Source organism: Pieris rapae, chromosome 5 (genome assembly GCF_905147795.1).
Source record: "Pieris rapae chromosome 5, ilPieRapa1.1, whole genome shotgun sequence".
Classification (NCBI taxonomy): domain Eukaryota; kingdom Metazoa; phylum Arthropoda; class Insecta; order Lepidoptera; family Pieridae; genus Pieris; species Pieris rapae.
In genome coordinates, this window is record NC_059513.1 from 5,338,297 (window position 1) to 5,351,045 (window position 12,749).

Below are 12,749 nucleotides of genomic sequence, written 5' to 3' on the forward strand. Positions count from 1 at the left end.
TTGCGAGCCAAGGAGTGATTTCACTTTTCACGATAGAGGTTGTCAATTGTCATTGTCAAATTTTTAAATAATAAACATTGTCATTTTTAAATTTCGAAAATGAAAACTGTTGTTTACGTTGCGATTTGAATCTTCAACTATTTCATTTTACTAACAATTTACAGGAATTTAGTGATTATTTCTTATTTTAATATATTTTTGATGGATGAATTACGAGGACCTACTATCCAAATTGTTCTTCATGTAAAAGAAGGTAAATATGGACTTTTATGTAATTTTTTTTAATAAGATTCTATTCGATTCTCAGGCCTATAACAATAATCTTACAGGTTTAGGTTTCGGTTTTCTAAGATCCCCATTTATCGTAAGTGGATCTCTTAATGGATATATGTTAGAAACCGACCCGACGGTGCCTGCTCATGCACCAGTATTCGATGCAGAACTTGTTTGGGAAGCTGATAAGAGACGGTTCCGAAGGTAAATTATTGCTAGATACAGTTATAAACAAAACTAGTAACATTTTGAACTTTAAAAATCTAAAATTGTAAATGAAATTACAGTAAGTTGCTATGTAATACTTGAAGAACTTAATTTTTTATTTCTTTATTAATTGATCTTGTTGATTTACCAAACTAATCTATAACAAACTAGAGATTAATTTATATGAACTATATTGGTCACTAAAATTTCTTATGTAAAAATTATAAGTAAACGTATATGAATAAAACAAAAGTATGTTAATTATTGTACTTAATTAGGATTGTATGTATGAAAATGAAATTCTTGTGTATTTTATTTTATTATTTGTAAGCTTAAGTTGTTGTAAAAAAATTATTGTGTTAAGAAATGTGTTGCTCATGATGCCTATGAAATTAGCAAAATTCAAAGTCATAGTTCTGTTTATACTTGTTTTACATTATTGTATGTTTGCAATTACAGCTTAAGAGTGCAAAATGTACCTGTTAAAGTGGAGGTGTATTCAACTGGCTCTCAAGGGAGAAAAGATAAAGTTGGTTATTTGTTGTTAAGCCTTCTTGGTGCACAGCCTTGTCCATCTAACAAGCTAGTTAATGTAAGTAAAAGTAAAATTAAGTTTAATTATATTATACTATTATATATATTATACATATTACTAATTGTTTTTAATAAAATTTGTAACAAAACCTTGAAAACATTCAAAAACTTTTCTAATATGTTTTAAAAAATAAAACAAATTTCAGGTGAAACATTCATGGCATAAACTTCTGGGAGTAAAGTCTGAGGGAAAGTGCTGTCACCCGCAACTCTTGATGAGTCTTACCATTGAGGACAGAGTCAGTACACCTACACCCGTAAGTATAATATAATATGAAAAATCTGCTCAGCTTCACAACATCTAGATGGTAAATAAATAAATATGGTATGTATGTCATTCAGTGACGCAATACCTAAAAAAACTTTTAAGCTCTCATGATAATGTTCTTAATATATTGTATTAAAAACAGTAGATAAAAAAAAATATAGTTATATGTGATTGTCATTTCTAATGGAAATAGTCTTAAGTCTCCTTGGGGTTCATCTTCTATGTTGGAAAGATGTATTGTAATGTTTTGAGAATTCATGATAACTGTTTAATATTTTATTCCATGATATTTTCTTAATAACAAATTAGGACAATTAAGTCACAGGCCTAAGGCAGTGTAAAAATAACAATTTAATATTTTGAATAAAAATATTTTTTTCAGATTGAAAAATATATACAATATTTTTAAAACTATGTATATTATTTTTCCAGCGGAATGAGCTAAGAATGTTCCATAGCAATGAAGTAGCATATCCATCAGCACATACTGACAAGGTCACCCCATCTGCTAAATCAGTCTTATTGAGAGTTGGTAAGTAATATTTTCAAATATAGTAAATCTATCTACTATTCAACTTTTTTATATTTTAAGTATAGCACCTATTTAATGATGTCTCAAGAAACACTCATCCCGCAAAAATGATAACACAATTGCTTTGATAACTACAGATGCAGCTCATTAATATGTTTATTTTATTATTATAATTAAAATGGTGATCTTTAAATACTAAAATCAAGAATACTGAAATCCAAAACACCTAGCACTACTTTAGTAATCAATTTTTAAACTCACTAACTCATTTTAGTTATAAAATGGACATGTTTTTTAAAAGACAAGATTTGAGTTCTTTTAAGGTTTTAATTATAAGTTAAATAAAAAATATATATAGGTATATAAAATGAATCTTGCATTATAATAAATTAAAAAATTAATAATAATTTAGATATCTAGTATCAAGAAAGGTTTCTTAGTGTTACAATAGCGATAGACCACACAACCAAATTTTGATAAAATTGGCTATTTCAGAGGAATACATAGCAGAGAGTAAGAAAGTGGCATCATCTCTGGATCTTCAACCAAAATTGGTGTGCGAGGAAGGGCTCATCCAGATTGGCGACGGAAATCATCTGTTTGTACTTAGTTTGGTGATTGGATCTGTGGAAAATTTAGACCTGGTTTGTAAATTTTGTTAACATTGTTTGTGGGTGTATCAATAACTGTACTAAACTAAAATAAAACCAACAAAACAGTTATTTTAATGAGCTGTGTGTGTTTTTTTTTTAAATATTATTTTTAAACTAGTGAAATTTGGGTAAATTCTGTTAAATTTTTAAGTAACATCCGATTATTCCATGTACTACTTATAAAATATTTTTTTGGGATTATCGTGACTTATTTATTTACATTATTATGATTTTTGTGTAGTTACTTCCCACTACATTCAACGAGACTGCCTTTTACTATGTGACATACTCTGTGTTTACGCATAATATAATGACCGACAGGTAAGGAATCTATATTATCGTACTTGTTTTTTTATTAACGCAAATTTAACTTGTAATGTGCTATTTATTGTAGTGCTCTTTATTGGATTTCATTAACAGTATAGAAAGTGGAGTACATGTATACTGAATTAAATAGAATTATAATCAGTACTTTTTTGTAGTTTAAAATTAATATTTGTGTAACCCAAACCCTGTGATTTGTGATGTTGCCAATGTTGGTTTTTATTGACTAATGGAGTTAAAAAAGTCATCTGTATTAAAATAAATAAATAAAATCATTTATTTAGGACCAATTAATAAGTCCATATGTTGTTAGTATAGTAAAACATATAACTATGTTAGTAAAATTATTTAAATATTTAATTCATTAGTCTACGTTGATTTCAGACACCCGGTACATGGGCATATATATTATGAACACAGTGTCTCAAAACAGCACATTTGGGCTTATTTGCTATAACCATCACGCTAGCACATAATATTATGCATTAAATTAATAGCCTTCTTACTAACAGAATTAATATTACTCTAATGTTTTAAATTCCGCATTATAAATATTTTATTTTCAGGGTTTGTGCGACGTCATCGGGAAACTCAACCCGTGCAAATTTCAATCAACGTACATCGTTGCGTCTACGGACGACTTTAACTTCATTGGACAGATACTTTGCAGAATGTCCGCATTTAGTGACCAAAATATGTCTCGGAGAAAAGGATATTGGTAATTTACTTGAAAGCGTATTTTCAATACTGTAAGAGGCGGTTATCTATTTTATATATATTTATTATAAAGATTAAAAACTGGGAACATAAATGATGTAAAATATTTTAATTTGACTTTAACTTGACATTAAAGAAAACCTCGTTTAAAGCAGTACTTGTCAAAAAAAATTGTCATAGAAAAACTAAGTTTTCAAATATCTATCTACATTTCACGCACAGTGCATTTAAAAATCAATAAATAATAGATATTTATTGATTTTTAAATGCACTCATATTTACATGCTTTTCAGGTATCTGTAGTATGGATCTTCGTAAGTTGGTTCCCACAGACAATATACAACAATTTCTTTCAAGCTTTAGCAATAATGATAAAGCTCTAACGATCCATGAGCGTTGTTTTATATTAAGGTGTGATGACCTCACGAGAAATGAATATAGACGGCCATATATGGATGTCGAACTTAGTTTGAAGTACCAGGGGGTTAGAAATGTCCAGGTAATTTTATTTAACATACTAGCAGACTTGGCCAATCGTTGCTGTGTTTTATTACATAGTAGTAAAATATTACTGGTAGGGTATTTTTAACACAGCGCCATCTGTTTGAATTGTATCAAATAATAAACAAATATTTGCAATAAAATAATATTGCGGGGATAAATTGAGATGTAAGCTATCTTATTAAGTTAGATCAAACTGCACACGGTGTGCAAAAATTATTGGTATCGGTTTGGTAGTTCAGGATTCCGTAGTGCACAAACAACGTTACACCTAATTTGTATATATTAAGATTTGAGTATTTTTATTTTACAAAATACTTGTCAAATGAAATTTTTTACACTTTCAGAAACCAATATTGACAGCCCGCAGTGCGACTCAGCTAAAGGTAAATGAAAGCGAGAAGGTGCTAGTCGAAAGTGAAGATATTCTCTCACTTGGATATCGAGTGGGAAGCTGTACCGACTTGCAAGAAGGTGTGGGTGCTGGATATAGTTCTATGGGGCCTTCTAATACTGGCCGGTAAGTAGTTGTTGTGATAGAAGCATATCATAGTGTCGAAATAATTCAGCTAGGTGGATTATGTATAAACTTTTAAAGAATAATGATTAAAGATTGCAATATTTATTTTAACATACAAACTTAACAACGTTTTACACTGTAAACTGGTTACATGTTGTCATTAAATTTTTTTTACAAAATACAAAAAAGCCAACATCACGAGGTGTTCCCAGGCGGTCACCCATCCAAGTACTGACCTCGCCCGACGTTGCTTAACTTCGGTGATCGGACGAGAACCGGTGTATTCAACGTGGTATGGACGTTGGCGATTACGATGTCGAAAATATAAAATAGATTAAAGTATTGCTACGTGCACTTTCGATGTCTACCAAAGGGTCTTTGTCAGAGGTTTGTTGCCAACGTCCATACCACGTTGAATACACCGGTTCTCGTCCGATCACCGAAGTTAAGCAACGTCGGGCGAGGTCAGTACTTGGATGGGTGACCGCCTGGGAACACCTCGTGATGTTGGCTTTTTGTTTTTTTTTTCTTACATCATGTACACATTTTAGTTACACAAACGCATCAGGAGAAGCCATGTTACCAACGAATGAAATAGCAGACATGATAAAAAAAATGTGTGATACGTTTGCGACCAGTCAAGAAATATTGAGTAAGAAACCGACTACTTGTGATATGCAGGTTCAATGCGACGTACAAGATAATCAGAACAAAGCAGAACAAGAATTTCACAAGTGAGATATTACTCTTGAAGTTAAACCTGAAATTAGTCATATTAACATGCGAATGTAATCTATATTTTTTTAGGAATGATATCAAAGTAGAAGCATCTCAAAGTGAGACTTGTATCTCAAACAATAAAATGTCAAGTAATGTAAAAGGTAAGACAATTTTAATTTTAAAGCAGTAATTAATTATGTAAGTTTTAATTAAATACTCACTTGCTATATTATGAGGTTTTATTGCAATTTTCTTGCATGAAATTTAAAGTATAAACTTAATACATATTATAAAGTAGTCGGTTATCTCTTCTGTCGTGTGAAAATTAGAAATCGAGACTTCTAGAAAAACTATACTTGTATTCATTCATACAAATAAATTTTGCAGCGTTTTGTCAAAAAAAAAAAGTCTTCACCACAGCGTAAAATCCAATTGGACTGAAAGATACGAAAGAAGATTTTAGTTAAATGGGTACAATTTGACTGATTTCGATTTTATGAATAAGAGGGTGTGGCTATTAAGCTTTGCTAAGAAATTTACAGCATTTTGTATGTCAAAATCTAAAAAGTTTTTGACGTAAAAAATGTTTATAAAGTATGTTGTAAAAAATTATTTTCAAACGTATTTTCTTATGATAATTTAATATCCTTACAGATGCTGTACATATGTTAATACCAGCTATAGACCGAGATGCGATGATGCAGAAATTCGTTAACGAGTTGGAGGATTGGAAAGAAAAACAACAGGAATTATATAAGATACAAGTAAATATTAATAATCATTAGTAGAGAAGACAAATATGAGACGAATAAATTTAATATGACTATAACTAAGAAAAAAAAACGGTCACGCGTTCCGAGATTAGGTTCGATACTAGATTAATTAGTTATTGTTTAGATGAATGTATTCAAATGTACGCACAGAAAGCGTATGCCGATTTTCATATTGAAATGAAAATATTATTGACAAAAAAACATTTTCTCCCTGTCCTGTTAGTGAGAATGGTAGGTTTTTTTAGTTTTATAGCCTGGCAATTATACTATTTTCAGTTAAAACGTAAAGAAGAATACCATTTGGAATTGTTGGCGAAAGAGTGGGCTAAACGTCGAGTAGAACTGGAAACTAAACTCAGCAAGGGAATTGACCAGTGTCGCCATCTAGCGGCGGACTTAAGTCGAGCGACTGAGGACTTTGCTTTAAGAGGACATAGAAATACGCAGAGGGAGAAGAAGGTAAATTCGGTTAATATAAAAAAAATAAAGTCTTATAATGACAATTTAATAAAGCAGTGTTGGCTTCAGCGTGCGAATCTCATACCCGAGGTCGTATGTTCGATCACCGGCTGTGCACCAATGGACTTTCTTTCTATGTGCGCATTTAACATTTGCTCGAACGGTGAAGGAAAACATCGTGAGGAAATCGACATGTCCAAGCACATGTCATGCACAAGCAACTATTATGATACATATTTAAAATATATATATTTTCGTTATATTTTGTTAAACATTTATTGTTTCTGATATCAAACTCCGACCTAATTTAAAAAAGTTATAGCCTATTATACTCTATTCCATGATCTATAAACATAGCCTATGTTTTGAATGAATCAATTTTAAACTTAGTATTAAGTATTGAACTATGTGATTTTTAAACAATTTTTAAACTCCTTTTAAGTCTACTTAGTCCCACTTAAGACTAGGTTTCAATCAAGTATCATTAACAATGCTCCTGTCGCATGAGGTTTATTTCAAGGGTTAACATAACTTTAATAGCGTTGATGGTTCTTTTACAGCTGCTAGAGGCAAAAAAAGCTCTAGAGGCCCACTATACAGCAAAATACCAAGAGCTAAGAGAAGCTTCACAGAAAATGGAAGACGACATGAACCATCACTTGAAGTTAAAAGATATGAAAATACAGGAATTACAACACTCTGTACAACATTTAGAGAAAACCGTAGAAGTATTAAAGGTAAAAAAAGTAAAAAGCCAACATCACGAGGTGTTCCCAGGCGGTCACCCATCCAAGTACTGACCTCGCCCGACGTTGCTTAACTTCGGTGATCGGACGAGAACCGGTGTATTCAACGTGGTATGGACGTTGGCGATTACAATGTCGAAAATATAAAATAGATTAAAGTATTGCTACGTGCACTTTCGATGTCTACCAAAGGGTCTTTGTCAGAGTTTTGTTGCCAACGTCCATACCACGTTGAATACACCGGTTCTCGTCCGATCACCGAAGTTAAGCAACGTCGGGCGAGGTCAGTACTTGGATGGGTGACCGCCTGGGAACACCTCGTGATGTTGGCTTTTTTTGCTTTTAAATTCAAATGATTACTTTATCTGAGTAGTTAACTTTAATGTAAAAATAAAATATATATTTTTTTAATTTCAGATCAATATGAACAACGTTGAAAAAGAAGCGGAGAGTCGTTGCTCAGGTTTAACAAAAGATCAAACTGCTAGCCTCATTCAAGAACTGGTATATTTAGTATTGTTTTTAATTTAAAATTAACTTATTGTAATAGTGCATTTTGTTCGCAAAATTTTCATAATCTGTAAAATATTAACCTGCTTAAGTCTAGACCCAGGTATACTACCGACAAAGGAATAAATAAATAAATCAGTGGCGCTACAACCTCTTTAGGTCCTGGCCTCAGATTTCTGAATCTGTTTCATGATCATTTTAAATCTAATAGGCAAGTAGGTGATCAGCCTCCGGTGCCTGACACACGTCGTCAACTTTTTGGGTCTAAGACATGTCAGTTTCCCCATGATGTTTTCCTTCACCGTTCGAGCAAATGTTAGATGCGCATATAGAAAGAAACTCCATTAGTGCACAGCCGGGATCGAACCTACGACCTCAGGGATGAGATTCGCACGCTGAAGCCACTAGGCCAACACTGCTCACCGTCAAAGGAATATCGGACATAATGAAATATCGTATTCGCTATGTTAGTTTGGCCTCCCGACGGAGGAGTGGAGAACAAATTACAAACTTATTTATGATTTGCTCTTCGACCAGGAACTGATATAGAAACGCCGAGCGTATCACAGTCCCATTAACGGAAGCTACAAATTCCTCCCATAAAAAACTACATATCTGTATTAAATTTTAATATAATTTATTCTAAAACATAAATTGAAATTTATCTAACCGGGTGTAAAATCATTTTTATATAATATAAGAATCTATTGAAAAATTGTGAGTGTCAACGCTAATCTTAGGATCTAAAAACCATTTTGAACCATATTTTTTGAATTTAATGTGGTAGTTTTAAAAAATAGTTTGTTATATTTTGATAATATTATTTATATATAAGTACATATTCACTATTTATTTATTTTAATAATATTTGATTTGTAGCGATGTCTGGAGGAGAAACTAGAGAGTGCGGTACAGTCGAAGGCATTTTTCAAAGAACAGTGGGGTCGGGCAGTTCGCGAGCTTCATCTTGTAAAGTTGTCAACTCGAAGACAAATGCTTACCCAGCTCAGACATGAACGCCGGCAGCTTGCGGATGTTAAGTGAGAATGTTTTTTTTTTTTTTTTTTTTCTTTTGTAAACATTCGTTAAGCTACATAAATATATTTTAGAAGTCATCGCACACTTGAAGCTAAAATGAGCCCTTGTTTTTCCACACTGATAAATTGTAATTAAACTTTCACGTTTCCGATAATGTCCAATAGGTCGACTACACTTATATAATAAGTAGATGACAGTAGTTTCTCTAAGAAATAAAAAACTTTTTAATACGTCTAGGGGTTTTTCGTTAATCCAGAGTCACTATGACACTACCCTTAATTGTATACGCTTACGTTTTAAACAATTAAAGATAGTTGACACCCACAGATTCGAACAAAATTTACATACATTTGATCATCTCTTTAACAGACACCGAACTTTATATTATTGTCAAAGACAAGTGGAAATAATCCTTAATTTTACAGAAAAGGTGTACTTTTTTTGAAAACTTTTTCTGTTAGTCTAATATCTAGAATATGTATATGATAGAAAAAAAAAAAAAACAAAAAGCCAACATCACGAGGTGTTCCCAGGCGGTCACCCATCCAAGTACTGACCTCGCCCGACGTTGCTTAACTTCGGTGATCGGACGAGAACCGGTGTATTCAACGTGGTATGGACGTTGGCGACTGCTAAGTTGAAAATATAAAGTAAAATATAGTATTGCTTAGTGCACTTCCGATATCTCGCAAAGGGTCTTTTTCAAATGTTTGTTGTCAACGTCCATACCACGTTGAATACACCGGTTCTCGTCCGATCACCGAAGTTAAGCAACGTCGGGCGAGGTCAGTACTTGGATGGGTGACCGCCTGGGAACACCTCGTGATGTTGCTTTTTATTTTATTTTCTTCTATCATATACATATTCAAGAGATTAGTCTAACAGAAAAAATAATTAAGTATTGTCAAAATAAGTCCACTACTTTTTTGTAAAATTTGTTTAGATTTTTAGGATTATTTTCGCTTTTCTTTAACAATATTTTTTGTATAAGTATATTACAGTAACTAAAAAAAAATTGATTTGGTAGTATGTTAGCTTAGTTTATGTTAGTAATATCTATATATATTAGTTATTTATAAATTAACAAGAACCCCGGTTTGGGTAAAGGCCTCCTCCAAAGATGCCCATTTTTGTCTGTCCTGTGCTATGGAGTGCCAGTAATTGCCAGCTGATCTTTTCAGATCACCTTCCCAGCGTTCTTAAGGACCCCTTCCGCCTCTTGCCTGTTGGTTACTTTAAATTAAAATAGATATATTATATTGATGTCATTTCAGAAGTTATATAAAAGACACAGTGGATGTATTTAATTTATTACTATTGATTTCAGTCTGGATCCAATAATTGATGAAGAGGTTCCGGAAGTAAACCAGCAGGAAGATATGAATAGGTTGAAGGATGATTTTTATGTCGATATCCTTGCTAATTCACCCCCCATCGAATCTCGGTCACTTTTAAGTAAGTGAAGTCGCTACGTAATAAAATATTTCTGAATAAACTTATTCAAACAACTCTGTGAGATTACAAATATCACTATTCGTGAAATAAATGTTGGTAACAAAAATTCGTGCATATAAATTTTTTTGGAAGTATATTGGATGCGTAAAGAAAATTTTGCTTTTTAGGTACTTCGGACCAAGATGGCTTAGAAATATACGAAGATGTTATGTGAGTAATTTATAAATAAAATACAAAAAAGGCCAACATCACGAGGTGTTCCCAGGCGGTCACCCATCCAAGTACTGACCTCGCCCGACGTTGCTTAACTTCTGTGATCGGACGAGAACCGGTGTATTCAACGTGGTATGGACGTTGGCAACAAACATTTGAAAAAGACCCTTTGCGAGATATCGGAAGTGCACTAAGCAATACTATATTCTACTTTATATTTTCAACTTAGCAGTCGCCAACGTCCATACCACGTTGAATACACCGGTTCTCGTCCGATCACCGAAGTTAAGCAACGTCGGGCGAGGTCAGTACTTGGATGGGTGACCGCCTGGGAACACCTCGTGATGTTGGCTTTTTAGTTTTTTTGCTTTTCGTAGAGATAGAGAATGAAAATTATTTTTGAAATCATTTTACTAAATGAGTATTGTTTTTGTTTTGTTTTATGAGATCAAACGTACACCAGAATACCTGTACAAAAATTGCGGGATCCCTAGTTTCCTTGTAAAATACAGTTACATCATCAACTACCTTTAAAAATATTCATTATAATAAATAAAAAATAATATTTCAGGAAAATGTCACGAAATTCTGCGAATTCAAAACTTAGTGAACTAATTTCACAACGAGAACAGCTTATTCAAGGAGATGAACCAGATGAGACTGAATTAAAACATCTGAACCACGAAATACGAAATATGCTTATTAATTGTGCGACTTAATTATATTTAGGTTATTTTAGTATTAATTCCCTGCGTAGCACATCTTCCTTCTTCCCATTTTAAATTCCTGGTCTCCTAAAACTTTAATAGACGATGAAATATAATATTGGTGTCGTGAAAATCTATCATACTGATATGATACCAATCAAAATATAAAACGTTTATGCAGTTTTGCACTTTTTAAAAATAGTATGTTCTTTACTTTTGACACATTATTTTAGTATTTCTAATAGATACATATTGTGGGGTCAAAATTTCACACGCATTCCGTTGTTTTACTGAAACCTCACGATAACCTGTAAGACTGATATTGATCGTAAAACAACACAGAGTGAAGTACGATGGTCCTGATTAAAGACATTTATAAAAACCACAAGTATTTCGGTATTTTATTGACAAATATAATGGTTTTATTGTGTGACCACGGTAAATATAAACTAAATATGAGGTGTCGTGTGTTGAATAACGCACTTTATTGTATCCAAATGAAATGTGGGAGCGGCGCAATTATGCGAAGTCATTTGCGTAGTTTGACCTTGAATTGTATAAAATGTTAGCAATGCTGAAATGTAATAAAAGGTGTCACATCTTGATTTCATCATTGCTTAGAAACTGCCCTTTATGAGCATGCATGTCTCTGTTAAATATAATGGTCTTACAACGGAAAGTAATGCTATTCAAAATTAGCCTTAGGGTCTGTTTCACAATGTATGGATAAAGTACCAAATAGCGATACAACACTTAAATTATTCGGAAGATAAAAATTCCGAAGAAATTTCGCGCTACCTGACACTCGTGAAACGCAACAATTGTGTTCCTACCAATAAGTAATAAATAGCTTATTTGGAACTTATCCGGACATTGTGAAAGGCCCTTAGTGTTTTAATTGTGCTATTTAGGCTTTTATATAAAAAGGGAATCCATTTTTTCCGATGTCAGAGGCATCGTTTGACTAATGTAACGTAACAAATCGATATAATTATATTATATTTTTTGCGTTGGAAATCCTTTTTTTATTTAAAGTACCTTATGTTGCCCCTTTTTGAGGTAGAAGAAAAATAATAATAATGTCCTCTTTAATTCCATATCTTTCATTATAAAATTGATGTTAGTTTTGTTATTAGGTATATACTTGTATTTATTTACACATTGAAAAATAATAACAGTCTCGAATGTTAAGCTGTAAGATGTTTTTGGAATCATTCTACCTGTTAATTTACATATGTTCTTAATAATAGAATGGGCAAAGCACGAAAATAAAATAAAAAAGTCATTTATTATGGAAATAATTAATTCAATCATATCCATAAATTACTAAGCTGTTTTCCAGTGGCTTCAGGCTTCACTCTCATCCCTGAGGTTGTAGGTACGAATCCCGTTCTCAGAAATATTATTACTACTTTATTATAATTGGTTGTTGTTATAGGTAAGTTTTTCAGAACTGTTTGTCGCTTATATCATAAGAGCTTTGGAAAGCGATCGGCGATTCTAATCGTGTGCTTGGTAAATATAATGAAAGTTCACGCA

General features: G+C 32.4%; 1 protein-coding gene and 8 non-coding genes across 9 annotated transcripts; 5 read left to right on the top strand and 4 right to left on the bottom strand.

Annotated features, from left to right (window-relative positions):
- Window positions 1–107: 107 nt before the first annotated feature.
- LOC111003190 lies at window positions 108–12,287 on the top strand. The gene is made up of 20 exons (XM_045628404.1): window positions 108–253; window positions 330–477; window positions 940–1,072; window positions 1,221–1,331; window positions 1,775–1,874; window positions 2,370–2,518; window positions 2,769–2,848; window positions 3,418–3,569; window positions 3,862–4,067; window positions 4,417–4,589; window positions 5,141–5,323; window positions 5,397–5,470; window positions 5,964–6,073; window positions 6,359–6,541; window positions 7,102–7,278; window positions 7,705–7,791; window positions 8,677–8,837; window positions 10,163–10,290; window positions 10,458–10,500; window positions 11,075–12,287. Exons 1-20 carry the CDS (start codon window positions 202–204, stop codon window positions 11,220–11,222), a joined length of 2,598 nt encoding a protein of 865 aa, XP_045484360.1. The 5' UTR covers window positions 108–201; the 3' UTR covers window positions 11,223–12,287.
- LOC123689234 lies at window positions 4,777–4,895 on the bottom strand. The gene has a single exon (XR_006750257.1). It is a non-coding gene; the product is annotated as a 5S ribosomal RNA (ribosomal RNA).
- On the top strand, window positions 4,984–5,102 carry LOC123689235. The gene has a single exon (XR_006750258.1). It is a non-coding gene; the product is annotated as a 5S ribosomal RNA (ribosomal RNA).
- On the bottom strand, window positions 7,294–7,412 carry LOC123689236. The gene has a single exon (XR_006750259.1). It is a non-coding gene; the product is annotated as a 5S ribosomal RNA (ribosomal RNA).
- On the top strand, window positions 7,501–7,619 carry LOC123689237. Its single transcript, XR_006750260.1, has one exon. It is a non-coding gene; the product is annotated as a 5S ribosomal RNA (ribosomal RNA).
- On the bottom strand, window positions 9,344–9,462 carry LOC123689238. The gene has a single exon (XR_006750261.1). It is a non-coding gene; the product is annotated as a 5S ribosomal RNA (ribosomal RNA).
- Window positions 9,551–9,669, top strand: LOC123689248. The gene has a single exon (XR_006750271.1). It is a non-coding gene; the product is annotated as a 5S ribosomal RNA (ribosomal RNA).
- Window positions 10,531–10,649, bottom strand: LOC123689247. The gene has a single exon (XR_006750270.1). It is a non-coding gene; the product is annotated as a 5S ribosomal RNA (ribosomal RNA).
- Window positions 10,738–10,856, top strand: LOC123689239. The gene has a single exon (XR_006750262.1). It is a non-coding gene; the product is annotated as a 5S ribosomal RNA (ribosomal RNA).
- Window positions 12,288–12,749: the final 462 nt, after the last annotated feature.

Excerpts from the sequence above, each read along its gene's own strand:
- LOC111003190 (XM_045628404.1), top strand. The coding sequence starts at position 202 with ATGGATGAATTACGAGGACCTACTATCCAAATTGTTCTTCATGTAAAA. Across the intron at positions 5,324-5,396 it reads GCAGAACAAGAATTTCACAA|GAATGATATCAAAGTAGAAG; the intron begins GTGAGATATTAC and ends ATATTTTTTTAG. Across the intron at positions 8,838-10,162 it reads CGGCAGCTTGCGGATGTTAA|TCTGGATCCAATAATTGATG; the intron begins GTGAGAATGTTT and ends TATTGATTTCAG.